Here is a 19106-nt window from a genome sequence, read left to right on the forward strand (position 1 = left end):
GTTTCAGAATTTCGGACTAATTTGTGACTAGAACAATTAACAAATGTGACCAAACTGTGACTAAACAAATTTACAAATAACTCCAAATCTCGTATCAAAATGGTTACTAATTTAGGACTAATTTGTCACCATAATTAATAAGTCCTAAAGTAGTTGCACCATATGCAACTCTTTTGCGACTACACTGTTACTAAAACATACACAGCTTGCGACTAAAGTGCGACTAAGTATTTGACCCAAGAACTGTAAACGGTCGCAAACAAGGCGCAAATTGATCCAAATATGTAAGATTATTACAGTAGTAAATGAGTCACTAACTTCCGTTCGTTGCTCTTTGGTCACACATTTGCAACGATATTCACCAGTCACATCTTAGTCGGTAATTTGCGACTCTAAATTTATAGTCGCCAAATAGTCGCAAATTAGCGACTATAGTGATACACAGAAATTTTGCGACCGTTTTTTTGCGACCAATGGAAATAGTCGTTATTCAGTTGCAAAACCCTCTTTTGCGACCGTTTAGCGACTAATTTCACAGTCGCAGATGAAGTGTTTTCTTGTAGTGTGTGCTGCTCACCATCACCAACTAAGATATCTACTGGAGATTGAGGTAGAACCTCTGACGATTTGAAATAGTTGTTGGAATGAGGCTGTAAACAAATACATGAATAATCTGATATAGATATAATAGAGTAAGTAACAAACATATAGGCTGACACATTCATACCTCCGTATGAGAATCGGGCCTTCTTTGTTCGAAGTTGGAAGGATTTGACACACCATCATTGTTGTTTGCCATAGGAGAATCATTATCTGATGGGGGTACAACATAGGTAGAATTGCCATTCCTAACGCAGTCTTCCTGGCAGTTAGACCAATAAATAGATTAAAATTAAAGTTATATAAATATCTATGAGACTGGGAAGCTATAAACCTCCATAAGAAAGCCTTCATGTATGTATTCATTATTTGATAGTTGAGGATCTGATTCAAAATCATTGCTGTAACGGTCATTCTGAAAAAATCCAAATTGTTTACTGTAAGGTGAGTGAGACAGAGTTTGACTCAGGAAGGGATAGAGAAATACCTGATTTCCCAAATCATCTGGAGGGGTGAGGGATTGAACATGTACTTTCAATGGATGCTTGCGCTTGGTTCTAGATGCATATCTAGAAGATAGTTTCCTTGTGCGGTTGAATATGATTGCCTTATTCCTTTTTTCAAGCTTTAAAACACGGTTTGATAGCTCTCCCACTTTTTTTTCGAGTTCCAACAATAATGATGACTTATCATCATCACACAGCTGTAGAGATGACCGGCTACGGGTAGAATAGCGATGCTTTGCCTTTGGAGGCTGAGACTTCACTCGTAGTCGCTTATGAGTCTTTTTCTCCCCTGGTTCCTTTTTACGCTCCACAATGTGCCTTTTATGAACAACTGCGACCTTCTCTTTTGGGATAGAAATGAATGGTAATGAGTCATCACCTCCTGGCCAATCAGATTTTAGGAATTTATTTGATCTGAGAATCAGTTCATACATATAAGCTACTTTCTTGTCTTTCACCTCATCATCCCAGTCCCCCCAACTTTTTTCAACATTTACGCCAAGATTCATAAAAGGATCCACTCTATCCTGACCAAACAGAACGGTAAAATGAGTAACTAAGAAATTATGCAAAGATATAGATACCAATGTTGAAAAATTATACCTTCAGGTGGTGCTCCAGGGCGTGAATTTGAGAAAGGGAAATCAATTGTTTTGGCAGAGAGATTTTCTTCCAATGTTTGATGGTCATTGAGGTGGAATCATCAGTGACCAAATCAACCATGCCCGGAATGTTACGAAAAGCTAAGAGTTACAGGGCAAGCGGAAAACCTTTCAGACGGAATGTGATCTGCTGAAGTTGTTTGGCGAAATTCTTGACAGGATCTGTTGAGACAAATCTTTTCCCGGTGCCTCCTGGTAGAATACGTTTCCTGGGTCTCATGGATGCAATTGTCTTAATAAATGACTCTCTACCCCAAGGGATTGCAAGGAACTTGTCAATATCTTCCAACATCTCTACATATTTAAATGTAGGCCTCCCAGTTTGGTTTGAAAAAATGAGGACACCATCAACAATGAGGAGATACGCAAGCTTAAGTCTGTGTTCAGGAGAGTATTTTTTTTTGGGTTTGACGAGCATGTCAGATACATCTCCTAAGGTTGCGTCCTTGTCTTTCCCTAATAACTTGTTCCAGTAACAATCCTTCCCTTCAACATAACTTGGCTCAAATTCTGGATCGTAATCATCGAGAAATTCACCGCAAGGCAAACCAGATACACCACCAAATTCAATTAGGGAAAATCTCAGAGGTTGTCCACCGAAGACAGTCCATAATTCATACTTTTGCTTCGTAATCAACTGCCTACATAGCAAAGAATGTATCAACTTGCAAGAACTAGGGCTTCTACTTATCGGCAAGTCGAACAGGGGACCAAAGCAAGATTGCAGGATGGTGTTCCATTCCTCTGTTCCATGAAAAATTGACCTGATAACGAAAGAATGTCTGGTTTACAGTTTACATTAAGCCTTGCTTTCGGATATCTGTCAGTTGCAAACAGTCGATTGGGAAGATTTAAATCCCATTCAGAAGTTGGTTGCTCTGAAGTCGAGGCTGCAAGTAGTTGTAGAGGTGTTAAGAGTTAAATTGAGTCAAGAGAACGGGAGAATTGGGTTAAATCAATACCTTCCATAAATTAGATGGTTGATAGAAATGAAAAGGCGATGTGGACAGAGTAGGCGTATCTTGTCGGGAGGTGTGGGCGGAGATGGCCGGAAAGTATGACGCCGCAGTTGACCTGTTATCGCCGGAGAGAGATGTCGATGTAAAAATATTTTAGGTTTTTTACAGTAGCAGGGTTACAGTAAAGCAGTGTGTAGAAGAAGTTGATTTCAAAAATTAGAAACGGTTGAGTGACAATTAATGCAAACCGGCAGCAGAACCGGATCTGAGGGCAAAATGGAGAAATAACACTTTGTAAGTGCTCTCAACTTTCAAAGTGCCTCATTGTGGAAATAAGTTGAATAAAGTGCCCTATTGTAGTATTAACTCAATTAAAAATGGTGTAGAGATGGGTTTGGGTCTCGGGTAGTTCAAGTTTTGATAATATAAAAAATAACGTACTTTTTGAAGTATAAAATACTAACAAATAATTTTGTTTAAGTACCCAATAATAAGATATAACATTTGACGGAGCAAAACCGAAGGATGATCAATAAAATGTTAAATATGGAGTAAGAGAATTTCAAAAATACTTTTTTTTCATTACCACTTTTTTAAAAACTCCGTACTTAAAACTTTATCAAAAATCTTCTAAAAAATGAGATCTACCTAAATACATGTGTAATAATTACCTTATAAAAACTTATATAAACTACATTTATATTTGTGTAAAACTTTATAAATATCTTGTAAAACCTTAGAAAATACCATATAAGACTTTGTAAATATTTGGATTGAGTCTCTGAGTAGTATTTACAATTCAGAAATGTCTTGTAAATTAACCTTATTGACCTTTATAATCTTTTCATATATAAAGAAATTCATTTTTGAAATAGACAACTCAAGGGGCATTTCAAAAAGAACAACACCAAAAAGTGCATTTCTCAACAATTATCTTGTTTATTTCTCCGGTTTAAAGTAAAAAATGGAAGGGAATTGGAAAAGATTTTACACACGAAGGTTTCATGTATTATTATAGATCCTACGTTGAGTTAGATGGTCTTACTTTTGAGTTTTCATGTATTTTGTCGACACGAACATTTCCATTTCCTTCCACATATTACTGAACATCTTAGACATAAAGATGGTAACATTACAACAACACAACAATAATGCCAAAGACACACGAACCAAAGTGTCTTCGGTTTTAGTGGTAAACACAATAAAGCATAAAGACAACATCATCTAAACATATGTTTAGCTTATAGAAATCTGATGCCTGAGAATCCCTCTACGCTGAAGCGTCTATGGTACGGTCCCTAATCACCTTCACGAATTTATCCATATACGCTATCCTATAAAATAGCCGTTTCAATTAATATACATAAAACAATTTTGTCGCATCTTTGCTTGGATATACAATTGCAGATCTAGTACCTTGCAGGAAGATGGTCGTGTGGGCGATTGTAAGCAGTCCACACTGGTCCACCCACGAAAAGCCGCATTGCCTATTCAATAAGAAAGTCCATTTTTATAAGCAACCAATAAATATATGATGAATTAATAACTAGAAGAAGCTCAGATTGAACCTTCATATAATTGTCTGAGTCCACGGTGAAGCGATGATATATTCCAGCAGGGAAGACTATCAAACCTCCCTTCTTTACCCATACTCTAATCCAAACATCATTGAGATCCCTCACATCAAAGTATCCTTCAATTTTTTCCAAGAAAAAAACAACATGAGGACTATATCGAATTTATTCAAGTAAAACAGCAAATAAAAGTGCCGACCACTTCCTGCGAGGCAGTAACGAATCTCTTCATCAATGTGTAAATGTTCTACAAAAAACATCTTTACTGTTGCTTCATAGTTTGGAAGCTTTTTTGGACACACCTCACAAATGTCCTGAAACCAAACATAAATGTTTGAGAATCAAATGTAAACATCTAATAATCAAGTGACAAGCGAAGATCTGTCTTTATTAAAAAAAAAAAAAAAACAAAGGATGAAAGGAAGATATAAAAAAGCCATCAAATAAAGGTAACAAACCATGTAGGAGTAACCACGAGATTCGCGGATCTTTTTCAACTCCTCATCGGTTTCATAGTTATCAGCGTCAAGTCTCCAGCTAAGTACTCCAAGCTCTGAACAAAAAAAATAACATTAATTATTACCGTACGTGAAAAAAAGACATGCAACAATGACACACACAGACCTGCAAGTTTGTCCAAAGATACAAACTCCTTAGGATCCTTGTGGTGAGGAAGTTTCTGATCCTCTTCATTGTCATCCAAATACCAAGCTTGAATCGCTTCTTCTCTTTGATCCTAAAAAGACACACACACACACACACACAATATGTGAAACTAGAAAACATCAAATCTGATGCTAAGCAAAAACACATCAAAATGGGAAATAGACGAAATCAGAAGGAAGAGTGTCTATTACCCTCACGGCTTCAACCATGGTTATTCCTCTCTTTTTTTTTTTGAACTTTGTCTTCCAAAAAGAAGAAAGAATGGTATCGTTTATATAGATAAATAATGGAAACCACTGGCCTTTTTCTGTGTGCAAAAAGTTTGTAGAAACACAAAACTACTCTTCCATTCCCAGACACTTTTATCGAGAAGACAAGGACGTCACGAAGTGTCAAGGAGCTGACGAAGAAGAGATGGCGTCACCAAGTCTCGCGACTTGTATTTACTCTATTTGCATTTGTTAAACACGATGCATACTCATTATTTAATAAGAGGGGTGTTTAATACTACTCCATCTATTTTTAAAATAATATTTGGACCATGTGCTCTTGCACTCCTGGCACATGCATGTGCCACCGCCGGGCAATATGAATAATTCATGGCACCTAAAGTTAGGAACACTTGAAGTTTTCTAAGAATTTTAATTGGAAGTAATTAGGACTCCCATATTTTTATGTTTGAAGTGAAACTGTGAAAAGAAGGGAAAGTCAAAAAGAGTGAAATACTTTCTAAAGCTTTGATATGTTATGGTAAATTTGAAAAGTTACCAATGGTCAAAGAGAGCATTGGAAGAGTTCATAATCAACTGAATCCAACGAGTTGACGTAAGACTTGCCAAAGTAGAAAAAAAACTGAGTTTTCTTGTTTGTCTTTTATAATGAGAGCCGTAGAAGCCAATCAGGCTGATTGAATCAGCATAACATATTAATTACCACATAAACTCGAAAGAAAATAAAGGGTAATGATGATTCCAAGCCAATCTTATTGGTTTTTTTTTTTTTTTTTTTTTCTGGTGGTTGTTACTTTAGATATCTACACACTTTAGCTTCTCCTACCCTTCAATATTGCCGCCATGACCAGAGAGATGCCATTTTGGTGTTCAAACATGAGTTTCCGGTAATTGATACATGGTTAAGCTCAAGGAACAAGAGTGGTGGCTGCTGTTCTTGGGAGGGTGTCACCTGCGATGCTATATATATATGGCGGGGTAATTTATCTTCTCCTTAATTCCATTTCTCTTAACAACTCTCTAGAACCAAAGAGCGGTCTTTACAAACTCCAACATCTTTTTAACCTAACCCTTAGAAATTGCAGCCTCTATGGAGTGATTCTTTTTACTTTAGGAAACCTTTCTCGGCTCACACTTCTTCCCCTTTCGTATAATAATTTTCTAGTCAATTTTCAGCTTCAATCGCACAACTTTTTTTTTTTGTTCAAAATTAGATCTTAGGTTTGTATGTTTCTCTCTTTTGTTCAACCATAAAACGACTTTTCTCTCTTAAACATTCATACTTGCATAACCATTACACTTTTACACATTACATACTTAGAGAGATTTCTTCTACTAGCTACTCACTTAACCTTACTCTCTCATCTGACCTCTACATACTAGGTTCACTTACACAAGCAACCACTCAAACGACTATAACAACTCTTGAAGTGCTATAGTCTAACTAAGGTTCACAACAACTTCCTTAGTCAAACTACGTAAATAACATAACCACATATTTGGGACTAACACCACTTAGACCCAACTCCCAAGGAACACAGAAACATAACTCTTAAGTGGGCTTTAACTCCACCCCATTACTCTTCTTTCTTTGTAACTAGTCCACGACAAAACACAACACGTCTTAACTTTCTTCTTCTCTTTGACGACTCGTCTCTTCTTCTTCTTTAAGCACACACCTTTGATTCCTCTGTAGTTTCTTTGTTCTTCTTCTTCGTGTCACTCATAGTAGTTTTCTCTTTTGAAGGGACAACCAAAGGATTCAATCTCAACAACTTTCTCGTCTTACACTTCTTAATCGAATTTCAAATTTGATTCAATGCATGAAAGGCTCTAAATCAATCTAGACTTCTAACCAAAATGAGCAACGCGTGCGATCTCCAATCCAGCATGAGTTTATTCTCTTTCCATTATGTTTTGGTTCATCTTCCCCACACCCACAACCTCTTTCATAACAATGATATCGTAACATTTCATTTAAAAAAATCTAGAATGACATAAACAAAGAGAATCATGACAGATTGAAAATATGCAAAAACAACTTGATTTTTATTTAAACTATTCTTGAATTTGTGTATTTCAATGCGGTCGTTTGACAAACCCCTTAGATGCACGATACACAAGAATTTAAGAGACAGTAAATAAAGAAAGAAAGAAGGAGAACTTTTAGGATATCAATTAGTGATGGAAGGATCAAGGACTTGACCAAGGAACACAACAAGTCCGCTCATGTTTTCTTTGACTAGGAAGAGAAACGGATGATCAGCCACAAAATCATGCTTACTTTTAGCGGGTCCACATCCCCCGACTCCTCCAACAACAGTTGCTTCTACTGCTGTTGTTCCCTCTTCGTCCACCTCTACGCGAGACTTATGGAAAACCTTATGCGCTGTCAACTCCAAACCCAAGCCTTTGAGAGCTTCCGTGACTTCAAAATCAGTAGAGAAACTAAACTTTGGAACCTTGAGTTTACCAATACTCGACCAGTCGCCTGACGTATCGCCACTTAAGATTCCAGGATCAGAATCTAAACTCTCTAACATAGCAGCCAATCCATCTTTTTCATCAGGAAGATAGATTTCCATGGAGAAATACCTATGATCATCGCGATCTGTTCCTGATTGGTAATGGAGCTTAAGATGTTTAAAGCCATCAAAAACATAAATCCTCCACATCCATAAGTCCTCTTCATTGGTCATGAATGAAACACGAACCATGGATCCATCATGACGGTGAAAGTAGTCTTCTTTGGTTAGCGATGCATCGAATTTGTCTTGCCATCTTCCATTGAAGTATAACGCATTTGCAAATATGACATCAGTCAAAGAAGGAACATGAGTTGGTGAAAGAATCTTAGTAATGAGACCATTTGTCTGCTTTTCAACACATGAATTCACCTCCTCGCTCACCTGAGAAGCCTTAAACAAACCAAAAAAATAACAAGTAGAGAAGGGTTGTTATTTCTCTAATGCATTTTTCTTAACAAATAATCTCTAATTCATCTATGTTGTTGTAGCCATTCTCATTGCTGGATAACATAACCTCTTATCGCATAGGTAAGAGAATACCATTTTAATGTTATACCCGGTGTATTTTAACTATTCTAGTATATCGCTCTCTCTCCCCACTAAAATCCACAAAAAATTGTTTTATTTCTTTGTCATCAATCAGCCAAACCATGTAACCGAACCTTTATCTAAAGAACACTTTTGTAATTAATAAAACCTTTTGAAAAACCTAAACAAGTACCTTGGTGCGAAAGTCTACTGAATTAAAAGCAACGCTATAGAAATTCTTCAGAAGTTCCTTGAAAGAAGGCTCGACCGAGAGAGATTTTTCGAGCCAGACGCCATTAGCGGCCGAGATCACCAGGCCTCCTTTCTCACTACCGTCGACGAGGATGACGGATAATATTTGCGATGCGACCCCATTAAGTTCGTCTGTGGAAGAAGCATGAAGAAGATCGAGAATCTGGTCCTTGATGGTGTCAAAAGAGTTAGCGGCGATGAAGCTAAGGGAAACGTTGATTGACGCAGGGGAGAAGACGACGTTAGAGTCTTCTCCGGCGGTGGCGATCACGTGCTTAGCGAGAGCAAAGACGCCGTCATTTTGATTCTCTATTGATTCTTTGAAGTTCCCTTTTTTTCCCGTCTGATGGAAAGATGTGGATGCACGGTTACAAGGTAAGAGTGTTGAATCATTTTGTAGTATGATTCTGAATCATGTTGAAATATCGACCCAAACCCGTCCCACCATATAACGCTGTTTTGTATTCAGAATCATTTTGGTCCTTTTTATAGTATGATTTTGAATCATTGCGAGGATGACGGATAAAATTTGCGATGCGACCCCATTAAGTTCATCTGTGGAAGAAGCATGAAGAAGATCGAGAATCTGGTCCTTGATGGTGTCAAAAGAGTTAGCGGCGATGAAGCTAAGGGAAACGTTGATTGACGCAGGGGAGAAGACGACGTTAGAGTCTTCTCCGGCGGTGGCGATCACGTGCTTAGCGAGAGCAAAGACGCCGTCATTTTGATTCTCTATTGATTCCTTGAAGTTCCTTTTTTTTCCCGTCTGATGGAAAGATGTGGATGCACGGTTACAAGGTAAGAGTGTTGAATCATTTTGTAGTATGATTCTGAATCATGTTGAAATATCGACCCAAACCCGTCCCACCATATAACGCTGTTTTGTATTCAGAATCATTTTGGTCCTTTTTATAGTATGATTTTGAATCATTGCGAGGATGACGGATAAAATTTGCGATGCGACCCCATTAAGTTCGTCTGTGGAAGAAGCATGAAGAAAATCGAGAATCTGGTCCTTGATGGTGTCAAAAGAGTTAGCGGCGATGAAGCTAAGGGAAACGTTGATTGACGCAGGGGAGAAGACGACGTTAGAGTCTTTTCCGGCGGTGGCGATCACGTGCTTAGCGAGTGCAAAGACGCCGTCATTTTGATTCTCTATTGATTCCTTGAAGTTCATTTTTTTTTCCGTCTGATGGAAAGATGTGGATGCACAGTTACAAGGTAAGAGTGTTGAATCATTTTGTAGTATGATTCTGAATCATGTTGAAATATCGACCCAAACCCGTCCCACCATATAACCCCGTTTTGTATTCATAATCATTTTGGTCCTTTTTATAATATGATTCTGAATCATTGCCCAATTTTTTAAGCAATGTGGGACATTGTACACACACTTTTTCTTCATCGATTGAGTAATATATGTCCGTTTTAAAAAATTTGAATCACATAATATGCAGAAAAATCTATTATTTTATTAATTATATGTATTTTATATAAATTCAATATAAATAACACCTATATTAATCAAAAATTGAATATTAATAATCATTAAAAAAGATCAATCTTAACAATTCATATATACAACAATAAACAGTAAGATAATTTAAATATGGACTACTATTATCCTATATGACTACTTATGATTACAAAAATTTCAATCAATATCAATCAAAATATCATATATACAAAAATCAGAAAGTAGGATGGTTTAAATACGGACTACTATTGTCCTATGTGACTAATTATAATAATCATGCTTATATTGGATACGTACATATAGACATATATATTGAACCATGTATGAGAGTCTGTATTTATAAATAATTATAATGAACATATATATTATTGCATCATCTCAAAAGTGTTAGGTTTTTTATTTGTTTTTGTCATCCACTTTTAATTAAAATTCAAAAGAACTCATTCCTGAAAAATATTGTTTACATATGTGATATGATGCACTTCGGTACGAACTTTTCGTGCTAAATTACCCACTTTAACATTTAAACGTGTTAGGTTTATGAAGTAACTTTGAAATAACATGCCTAGCATAACCTAAAATTCATTATATTGTTATTGAAATTTTATGGATTTTAGGTTATGAATTTCAATAATAATATAATGAATTTTCTATATAGATATACATTCAAAATTCAAAAAAAAAATATTAAAAATAGATAAATGCAAAATTGGATTATCTTCTCATATTTAGAAAATAGATATATTCAAAATTAAGAGTTTAATAATATTTCTGTATAAATATATTTATTTTTCAGTATTCCCCCATTTATGGAATATAACAAACCGACTAACTCTAAAATCTAATATTTAAATGGCCTAATTGAAAAATAATAAATCTTTATGTTGTTAAATTTTTAAATTTTCTTAAAAACAATATTCCAATTGTTTCAACAATATGATCATCCTAGTAGTATTTAAATATTACTAGATGAATACCCACGCTAAGCGTAGATTTATTTTGAAAATTGTTAAGAAACAAATCTGTTGATTATTCTTGTTTCTAATTTATGTTTACTTTTTGATTTGTTATTGTGTATTTAATAAAATTAAATCCATCTTATGTAGTTAGAAGTTTTATGATTAAACTAGTATTTTGCCCCCTGGGGCATAAAATATTTTTAATAAAATGTTCATAAAATTCTATTCCCATATATATACATACTCATCAAAAGGAATACAAAAGATTGTTTTTGAATTAGAAAAATGACGAAAAGAGAGACAAATGACAATATTATTTTTTGATGAAAAGAGAGACAAATGGTAATATTATTTTTTGATGAAAAGAGAGACAAACGGATGCAAAGTTGAGTGTTCAGATAATCGGCTACATACATGAAACATGAAAACTGATCATTCACTATCACGTTCCTCTCTGTTTTCTCTTTTACCCTTTCTTTTCCCCTCATCCATAATTGTACCTACAATCAAATTAACAACGTGTAATCACAAATTAAGTAACTGCTAGATCTATAAAAAAAGTCATGGTGGTTTGAAGAAGGTGAGTGGATGACATGAATTACCTTTAGAGTGGAGAAAGGAAATGGCCAAATTGGTGGAAGGTTAAATTGAACAAACGATGAAGATGAAACAATGAATTGTTGACGGATGTGCTCGATGGTAGAGCAAGAACAACAGTTCCGATATTTGATTGAAAATTGGCTTGTTCGTTAAAGTAATGTCAATGGTGGTTTGACGAACGTTAGTGGAGGAACCATTGTCTTATATATATGTGATGATTTGTGGAAGATCAGTTGATAAAAGTAATCGGAGTGGGAAGTTATTTGGAGGATCATAGAAATCAAAGAACACATATCGTGGGGGGGGTTTTTACTAAAATTTTTTTTTATCTTTTTTATTAAAGAAAGAAAACTATCAATTAAAAAGAATTGTAAGTGACGAAAAAAAGAAAGAATTGTAATTAAAAATTATGGATGACACATGTCGCAACCACAATTGTCGACTGACTTCTGTTTTATATAATATAAAAGATATGGATGACACATGTCGCAACCACAATTGTCGACTGACTTCTGTTTTATATAATAAAAGATAAAAGATATGGATGACACATGTCGCAACCACAATTGTCGACTGACTTCTGTTTTATATAATAAAAAATTCATTTTTGACTTGAAATATCAATTTATCATTTTCATGTATAAATATGATTATTTATATTTCTAAGATCCTAATATTTTTTCATCATCATGAATACATACAACAACATAGGATATTTTATAGAATTATATGTAATTATGTTATCTGTATGGTTTGATACTCGACTAACTTGATTATAAATACAATTTCTTGCTTTGTGTAGGTGTTGCATGTTATCTTGTGTAGGTGTTGCATGTCATTTATCTTCAACACATACAATTATTTGGTATGTCTAAAGGCTCATCACTTGAAAAAACTTGCATGTCAATGTTACCAACTTACCATAAGACACAAAAATAAAAAGAGAGAAAGTCATATGATAAGTCAAATATGAACAACAAAACGTAAAATAAGTGTTTAAGTAGCAAACAACTAAATTACAACAAAAATAAAGTTTTAGTCATTATTGAGTGGTGATAAGTTAGTAAAATAAGAAGAGTATACTAAAAGTACTGCTTTTTATTAACATAATTTTGTATTTTTTTTTTTAATTTTGAATAAATCACTTAAGAGTAGAATTGATGGAAGATTTAATGTAATAAAGAACTTTTATTTCTATCATTTAATTTGGTTAATTTTTTATTTAAATAATTTAAAATGACACATGTTATTTTTTTTTGTGATGGTGTGGCACTTATATGGAAAGAGTTAACAAACTTTCATATATATGATTTATTTCTTCTTAATAACCAATCTTTATGAGAGGTTATGTGATGCTTAGGTAGTTCTTTCATGCTTTAGGCATCAAAATATTACTGCTGTTACACATTAACCTTCACATTTTAACTTTTTTTTTCTTTGCATAAATCTCTGCCCCAAAAACTTCTCTCATTAGCTTGATATGAACAACACTCGAACTTCTAAACTTTAGCAACTCCTGGATCTGAGCGACCATTGATCCCTCAATATCATCAATGTTTTCATCAAGGGACCGTGACTATCCCATTTTAAATGTACATACAATCAGTGGCGGATCTAGAATCAATTTCTAATGGGGTCAATATATTATACAAAGAGAAAATGATGGATTTAAATATATTTTAATGGGGTCAATATAAAGAATTTTAAAAATATTCTCTAATTACCTCTTAATTTTTAATAGCAAATATGTTCAAATTCAAAAGTTGTTGGGGTCAAGTGACACCACTACCACCAACGTAGCTCCGCCACTGCATACAATAGGATAATAATCTTGACATATATATTTCTAATAATTTATTCACATTGAAGCCGAGGTTCCAATTTAATAATCTTTTTTAAAATATGATCACCAAGATTCAAGATAAGTAAAAAGGTATTGGATTTGATTGGTAACAAGCTGTTAGCTGTTAGCTGGAGCTGTTAGCTGTTAGGAAATAGTGTAAAGCTGTACAAAAGAATAAAACACGAAAGCTGTACAAAAAAATAATGTAGAACCAATTTTAAAAATTTACTCTGATCGGAAACATCATAGTGGTACACATAATAAATAAAATTAAGAATTTAGAAAGAAAAAAAATTACATAGAAATGTACTTTAGTATATAATTACATATGAAAATTAAGATTATATAGAATGAACAATATTTTATTGTTAGAATAATAATATGAATTTACTAGTCCTATAATAAATAAAAATTTTCTTCATTTTGAGCAATATAACCTTCCAAAATAATTGTTTGAGAAAAAAACCATTATTTCTAATGAGGTTTTTTCATAGGCTGTATTATTTACTTTTTCGGAAATCTTTATCTGAACATTCGAGACTTTGTTTTTTGCATTATACATAGTTACAATTATATTTTATAAAGTTTAATTATGCGGTTAATAATACGGTTAACCGTGCGGCTAATCGTACGGTTAAATAACGGTTTTGATACGTTTCCGGTATATTAATGGTTACGGTTAGTATATTTTTTTTAACCGTAACTAATCTAGTTTTACGGTGAATGGTTATGGTTTTTAACCGTTATACAGTTACAGTTGAAAAACGGTCCAGTTACGATCCAAAATACGGTTACGGTTAGCTTATGGTCATGCTTACTAGGCATGACCAAAAGCTAACCGTAACCATATGTTGTACCGTAACCGGACCGTTTCTCAACCGTAACCGTATAAAACGGTTAAAAACGTAACCGTTAACCGTAAAAAATAATTAGTTACAGTTAAAAAAATATATTAACCATAACCGTTAATTAACGGTAAACATATGAAAACCGTTATTTAAAACTTTAAAAATGTAATTGTAACTCCATATAATGCAAAAACAATTCTCGAATGTTCAGATTAAGATTTTCAAAAAAGTAAATGATACCGCATATGAAAAAATCTACGTTATAAAAAATGGTCTTTTTCTCAAACAAATATGTTATACTGTTATTTTGCTCGAAATGAAGAAAATTTGGTTTGTAACATACTTTTTGATTTTATGAAAGGTATTATAATAAGTTAGGTAACACGTAAGATTTCGCCTTCGCTATTAACCGTATTGTAGTCATCAAATAACTATAACCGTAATTATCCGTAACCGTTGTAACCGTAACCGTAACCATATTTAACCGTAACCGTTATAACTGTATTTAACTGTAACCGTTATAAATGTATTTAATCGTAACTGTATTTAACCATAACCGTATTTAACCATAACCGTATTTAACCGTAACCGTTTTAATTTGTTTTTGTTTGTCCAAAACAAACTGTTTATGTTATAGTGTACCGTTTTTCATAAAACTTTTGTGATTAGTAACTGTCAAAGCTGTACAAAGCTGTACAGCTTTATTTTTGTTCACCAATCAAAGCCATTGTTTCCAAAAATTAAAAATATTAAAAAATCAGTTTTTTAATTTTGTCCGATTCCCCAAATTTCAGCGGATTGATATTAACCTTCTTACTTTCTTCATCCGATTTCAAGTTTCCTCAGTAGTCTAATTTTCTTCGTTCATTGTAGCTGGAGGAGCCTGAAGCAATGACATGTATCAAGATATTTTTCACTGCTAGGATTACAAATTAAGCAAGCATTTTCGCCTTTCACAAGGAGAAATGAAATCCACTTTCCCTATGAATATATCCACCTCAATTCGAATAATTACACCGCACCTATAACTTGGCGCTTTAATACCACTTGTTGCGAAAATCATCAATGAAGATCAAATTGATGGCAAACACTTGTAATATGCAAACAAACAAGTCATGATTAAGAGTAGAGCTGGAGGTGAGCGTGGAGTGCCTTGGAGGGGTTTTAATTTTTAATACAGTTTCTGTTAAAGATTTATTTCAGTTTAAGAATGATTTAAAATTGTGTCCTGCTTTTTATGTTAGGTTTCCTAGATATATTTGAAACTTGAAAGTTATTCTTTTCCGAGATTTTCATAAAGACCATTTATTAACAAGGCTTTAGGATTTCGAGTTCCGTTTAACTAACACGAAAGAAAAGAAGTGTTACAAAGATACAACGTCTTCAAGATCACACAACATGAACTCAACTTTACACACTTGTATTTTTTTCTTTTTTTTTCTTCTTTTTTTTGTTATAACAAATTCTTGAATAACAAGCTTAGTCACAAACCAGCTCCAGTTAGACTCTCGTTTAATTTTTGTAATTGATTGTTAAATTTTTAATTAAGAGAAAGTGTTTTAATGTGGTTAAACATGTGATTGTTTAATATATTTGTATCAAAATTAATATAGTTAAAGTATTACAAAATGTGAAAAAGTAAAAGTTGTATCATTTTGGTATTGTAATTGTTGTATTATTGTGTTAAATTCTATTTTTTTTTCTGTTTATCATAACCAACAGTTTAATCTATTAAAATATATATATTTGTCATTTTGAACTAATTTCAACGACTATTTTCAAACATGAACGCGAAATAAATGGTTTTAATTAAAAAAAATGTAAACAAATAATCCACCAAATAAAAAACCAAACCGACAAAGACATACATCATTTGTACTCACCCAAAGAAAACAATCAAAATAAGGTCTTCAAAATACACTCATTGTTTTTTTTTTTTTTTTTTCTATTTGTGTTGATAGAAAACAAGTCTCAGATTTGAGATGCTAAATCTATCAGACCGCCACCAAAGCAATATCTTGGTCTAGATAAGGCTATTGCTTTAGGTTAACTGCTACCACCGTTTCTTCTCTTCTTCTCTCCATTTGCAGCACCAGTTGTTGCTTTATCCGAATCCGACAATTTCTTCGTTTTCCCAAGAGAAGTAGAAGATGAAAGCCTCTTCTTTGGTAATACCATCTGCGGAGGTTTCTTCTTATCAGACACAACCTCCTTCTTTGGCAAACCTGTTGTTCCGACATTAACCTTTGATTTCACAGCTTGCGTGTTAGCCAAGTTTTCTGTTGTTCCCACGCTAGACTTGGATTTCAAAGCTTTCGTGTTATCCAAGTTTCTTTTTGTTCCCACACTAGCCTTGGGTTTCACAGGTTGCGCATTAGTCACGTTGCTTGTTGTTTCCACACTAACCTTGGCTTTCACAGTTTGTGTATTATCCAAGGAATTTCTGCGTGAGGACGAGCTACCAACGCTTTCATCATCTTTAGCGTTTGCAGATGATCCACCACCGATACTGTGCCTGCGATTAGCAACCTCGATCTTTTTACTCTTGGTATCATTGTTTACAGGCCATTGGATAGAACTTTGGCTAGCTGACTTTAGTGTTTTAGATCTGGCAGGAGAAGTCTTGATGGAGTTTTCGCGTTTAAGAGAGTTTTTAAGGGAAATTTGATCGTCGATGGATTCAGCATCCCACGGGCGAGAAGCCATCCAACGCTCAAGCCAACTCCAACCCCAGTCTGTTGTGTTTGTGTCCATCAAAGTCTGGTGTGGAAGTTTTGAAGAATTTCTCCACGTTTGCTGTTTTCATTTTCCAACAACAATATATATGAATATGAACAAGTTCACAATGAAGTTGTTGTTGTTAATAATTTACCTGATGACTGTAAGCATAAGCCAATGCCCTCTCTCGTCTTACAGAAGCTTCTTTTCGATTCACAGACCTTGCCACGATCTGTTCCTTTGATTTATTGCTGGAATCAAAATTTCCCGCGGTAACCTGCAACAAAATATGTTCCATTTAAGAATTTTGGTTCTCACAGTGTGGTAAAATGTAAGGGGATTTTATCTTTTTAAATGAACGGTTGCGTATATTGTAAACAAGGTTTTTTTGGTTGAAAATTTTTTACATTTATTAAAAAAAAATGTAACGAGATTTACCAAATTCTGATTGTTTTCTTTCTGGTGACCCTTCTGTTGGATCAGCCTGTGACGAGTTTTGTTCTCTGCAGATAACCGATTCCTCCTTTCTTGAATCTGTGTTTGTAAACGTGTAAGAGTTTGCATTGAGCTAAGCATCGCGTTCATTTGTCTTTTGACGTATTTTCCTTGAAGCAAACTTTTGAGTCTGGCCATTCCTCGCAACGCACGAAGAGTGCGTCTCGCCTATGAAACCCGAAAGAATTAGACTAAGTCCCTCATAATAAGAGGAATTAATGATTTGTTTGTATACCTTGTAACATCTATACGCATTTTGGATCTTGATTGCGGCAGTTTCCTCCTTTGATTCCTCAGTCTGATGTGTGGAAGGGGTCGTGAGACGCACTACCTCCGCGGCAGCATGTGCAGCTACCACAGCTGCTTCGGCTGCAACAGCCGATGCAAGAGCTAAAGCTTGCCTATTCTTTGCTTCTTTAGAGTCAACATAGAGTCTTGTATTGCTGGTATATGCCGGAGGAGGAGGAGGTGGAGACGGTGGTGGTAACAACGGCTGAGGAGCAAAATCCGGCAACGGAGGAGGCGGTGGAGATGGCCGATGAACAGAAGACGATGAAGGGTCAACCGTTGGAGTCTCTTCCACAGGGAAATCAAAAGAGTCTCTACTCTTTTGTTTCCCAAACGACCATTTCCTCTTGGGTTTCTCGGGTTTCTTGATAAACAAGGCAAAAACAAAACCAAAAGAATCAAAGAATTAGCAATCTTGATTTCATCATAACCAAATAATTCATGAAAAGATTCAAAACACCAACTTGATTCTTTTTGTCTTTCCCTGGAGACAAACAAGCCGCGGAGACACATGTTAACCAATTCTTTCCCATCTTCTTCTGAAATTTTCAGACAAATCTTTCATTGAAAAACATTTTCTTACAAAATGAAAAACTTTCTTACAAAAATGAAAATCAATAAGAAGAAGAGATGAGATTATGTAAAAAGAGAGACCTGGTCGTGATGGGCCCCACCGTTTCGTGGGAACCCAATTGACTTTTGTAACGATTGTGTTTTGTAAGAACGATTCAACAGATTTAACGACAGATACGTTATAAGTTATAACTTGTTTTTAGTTTTTTTTTTTTTTCAGTTCTATTAGTTGTTCTTTCTATATATGTTATTTTTATCAACATTTTATTTATTTATTTCTGGTGTTGTAGTTTTTAGAATTACAGCTTTTATTTTTTAACAATTATCTGTAAGATAAATTTAGAAAAGTGGGTTTTGAGTTTGGATGATGCTAATGCTCTTTTATCCATTCCACTCTGGATTTAATTCTCCTTTCATTTGTTTGGTCGAGAGCTTTCTTCATCAACAAGAAATGGTAATGAAATCAAATCCAATACCAACAGTAAAGAACAGAGGCTACTTGAGAGATTGACTGTCAAGCTACAAATATAATTACATTAGAAACCCATAAATTAAAAGGTAAAGAGTTTAATGAGATCCGGATTTCACGACTATAAAGAGAAGGTTTATTGGAAAATTAGACGAAAAAACGGGTTCAACAGGAAAAAAAAAAATTTCAAGTCATCATATTTTGCAACTTTACATTCTACCTGCACACAATGCATGTCAATTCTGTGAAGTAAAAATAAACATGTAGTCACTGTTTACAATGATAAATAATATATCAAATCAAATCCCTCACGACAAAGAGTCTAAATATA

General features: G+C 34.4%; 4 protein-coding genes across 5 annotated transcripts; all 4 read right to left on the bottom strand.

Moving 5' to 3' along the window:
- Positions 1-331: 331 nt before the first annotated feature.
- LOC110229450 lies at positions 332-2868 on the bottom strand. Its single transcript, XM_021029676.1, has 5 exons — positions 2731-2868; positions 1710-2658; positions 1088-1633; positions 728-862; positions 332-650 (listed from the first exon to the last, which is right to left on the bottom strand). Exons 2-5 carry the CDS (start codon positions 1827-1829, stop codon positions 423-425), a joined length of 1029 nt encoding a protein of 342 aa, XP_020885335.1. The 5' UTR covers positions 1830-2658; positions 2731-2868; the 3' UTR covers positions 332-422.
- A 919-nt stretch (positions 2869-3787) lies between these two features.
- Positions 3788-5265, bottom strand: LOC9315026 (1,2-dihydroxy-3-keto-5-methylthiopentene dioxygenase 1). Its single transcript, XM_002880740.2, has 7 exons — positions 5159-5265; positions 4926-5037; positions 4760-4854; positions 4501-4615; positions 4296-4420; positions 4144-4214; positions 3788-4061 (listed from the first exon to the last, which is right to left on the bottom strand). Exons 1-7 carry the CDS (start codon positions 5174-5176, stop codon positions 3998-4000), a joined length of 600 nt encoding a protein of 199 aa, XP_002880786.1. The 5' UTR covers positions 5177-5265; the 3' UTR covers positions 3788-3997.
- A 2106-nt stretch (positions 5266-7371) lies between these two features.
- On the bottom strand, positions 7372-9682 carry LOC9316854 (serpin-ZX). Its single transcript, XM_021028985.1, has 3 exons — positions 9470-9682; positions 8447-8848; positions 7372-8115 (listed from the first exon to the last, which is right to left on the bottom strand). Exons 1-3 carry the CDS (start codon positions 9680-9682, stop codon positions 7372-7374), a joined length of 1359 nt encoding a protein of 452 aa, XP_020884644.1.
- A 6337-nt stretch (positions 9683-16019) lies between these two features.
- Positions 16020-18561, bottom strand: LOC9316855 (protein IQ-DOMAIN 1). 2 transcript variants are annotated; one of them, XM_021027125.1, is made up of 6 exons: positions 18388-18561; positions 18198-18272; positions 17681-18097; positions 17389-17613; positions 17105-17227; positions 16020-17028 (listed from the first exon to the last, which is right to left on the bottom strand). In XM_021027125.1, exons 2-6 carry the CDS (start codon positions 18264-18266, stop codon positions 16279-16281), a joined length of 1584 nt encoding a protein of 527 aa, XP_020882784.1. In that variant the 5' UTR covers positions 18267-18272; positions 18388-18561; the 3' UTR covers positions 16020-16278. The 2 variants fall into 2 exon arrangements, with proteins under 2 accessions (XP_020882784.1, XP_020882785.1); XM_021027126.1 differs by having other exon boundaries at positions 18198-18561.
- Between the last annotated feature and the right edge of the window lie 545 nt (positions 18562-19106).

Source organism: Arabidopsis lyrata (assembly GCF_000004255.2).
Source record: "Arabidopsis lyrata subsp. lyrata unplaced genomic scaffold ARALYscaffold_4, whole genome shotgun sequence".
Lineage (NCBI taxonomy): Eukaryota > Viridiplantae > Streptophyta > Magnoliopsida > Brassicales > Brassicaceae > Arabidopsis > Arabidopsis lyrata.

Excerpts from the sequence above, each read along its gene's own strand:
- LOC110229450 (XM_021029676.1), bottom strand. The coding sequence starts at position 1,829 with ATGGTTGATTTGGTCACTGATGATTCCACCTCAATGACCATCAAACAT. Across the intron at positions 1,634-1,709 it reads CCCTGGAGCACCACCTGAAG|GATAGAGTGGATCCTTTTAT; the intron begins GTATAATTTTTC and ends CTGTTTGGTCAG. Across the intron at positions 863-1,087 it reads CAGATGATTTGGGAAATCAG|GAAGACTGCGTTAGGAATGG; the intron begins GTATTTCTCTAT and ends TCTAACTGCCAG.
- LOC9315026 (XM_002880740.2), bottom strand. Across the intron at positions 4,616-4,759 it reads CTCGTGGTTACTCCTACATG|GACATTTGTGAGGTGTGTCC; the intron begins GTTTGTTACCTT and ends GTTTGGTTTCAG. Across the intron at positions 4,421-4,500 it reads TTACTGCCTCGCAGGAAGTG|GATACTTTGATGTGAGGGAT; the intron begins GTCGGCACTTTT and ends AAAAAATTGAAG.
- LOC9316854 (XM_021028985.1), bottom strand. The coding sequence starts at position 9,682 with ATGAACTTCAAGGAATCAATAGAGAATCAAAATGACGGCGTCTTTGCA. Across the intron at positions 8,849-9,469 it reads CCACAGACGAACTTAATGGG|ACGGGAAAAAAAGGGAACTT; the intron begins GTCGCATCGCAA and ends TCTTTCCATCAG. Across the intron at positions 8,116-8,446 it reads CAGTAGACTTTCGCACCAAG|GCTTCTCAGGTGAGCGAGGA; the intron begins GTACTTGTTTAG and ends GGTTTGTTTAAG.
- LOC9316855 (XM_021027125.1), bottom strand. The coding sequence starts at position 18,266 with ATGGGAAAGAATTGGTTAACATGTGTCTCCGCGGCTTGTTTGTCTCCA. Across the intron at positions 18,098-18,197 it reads GGAAAGACAAAAAGAATCAA|AAACCCGAGAAACCCAAGAG; the intron begins GTTGGTGTTTTG and ends TTGTTTATCAAG. Across the intron at positions 17,228-17,388 it reads AAGAAAACAATCAGAATTTG|GTTACCGCGGGAAATTTTGA; the intron begins GTAAATCTCGTT and ends ATTTTGTTGCAG.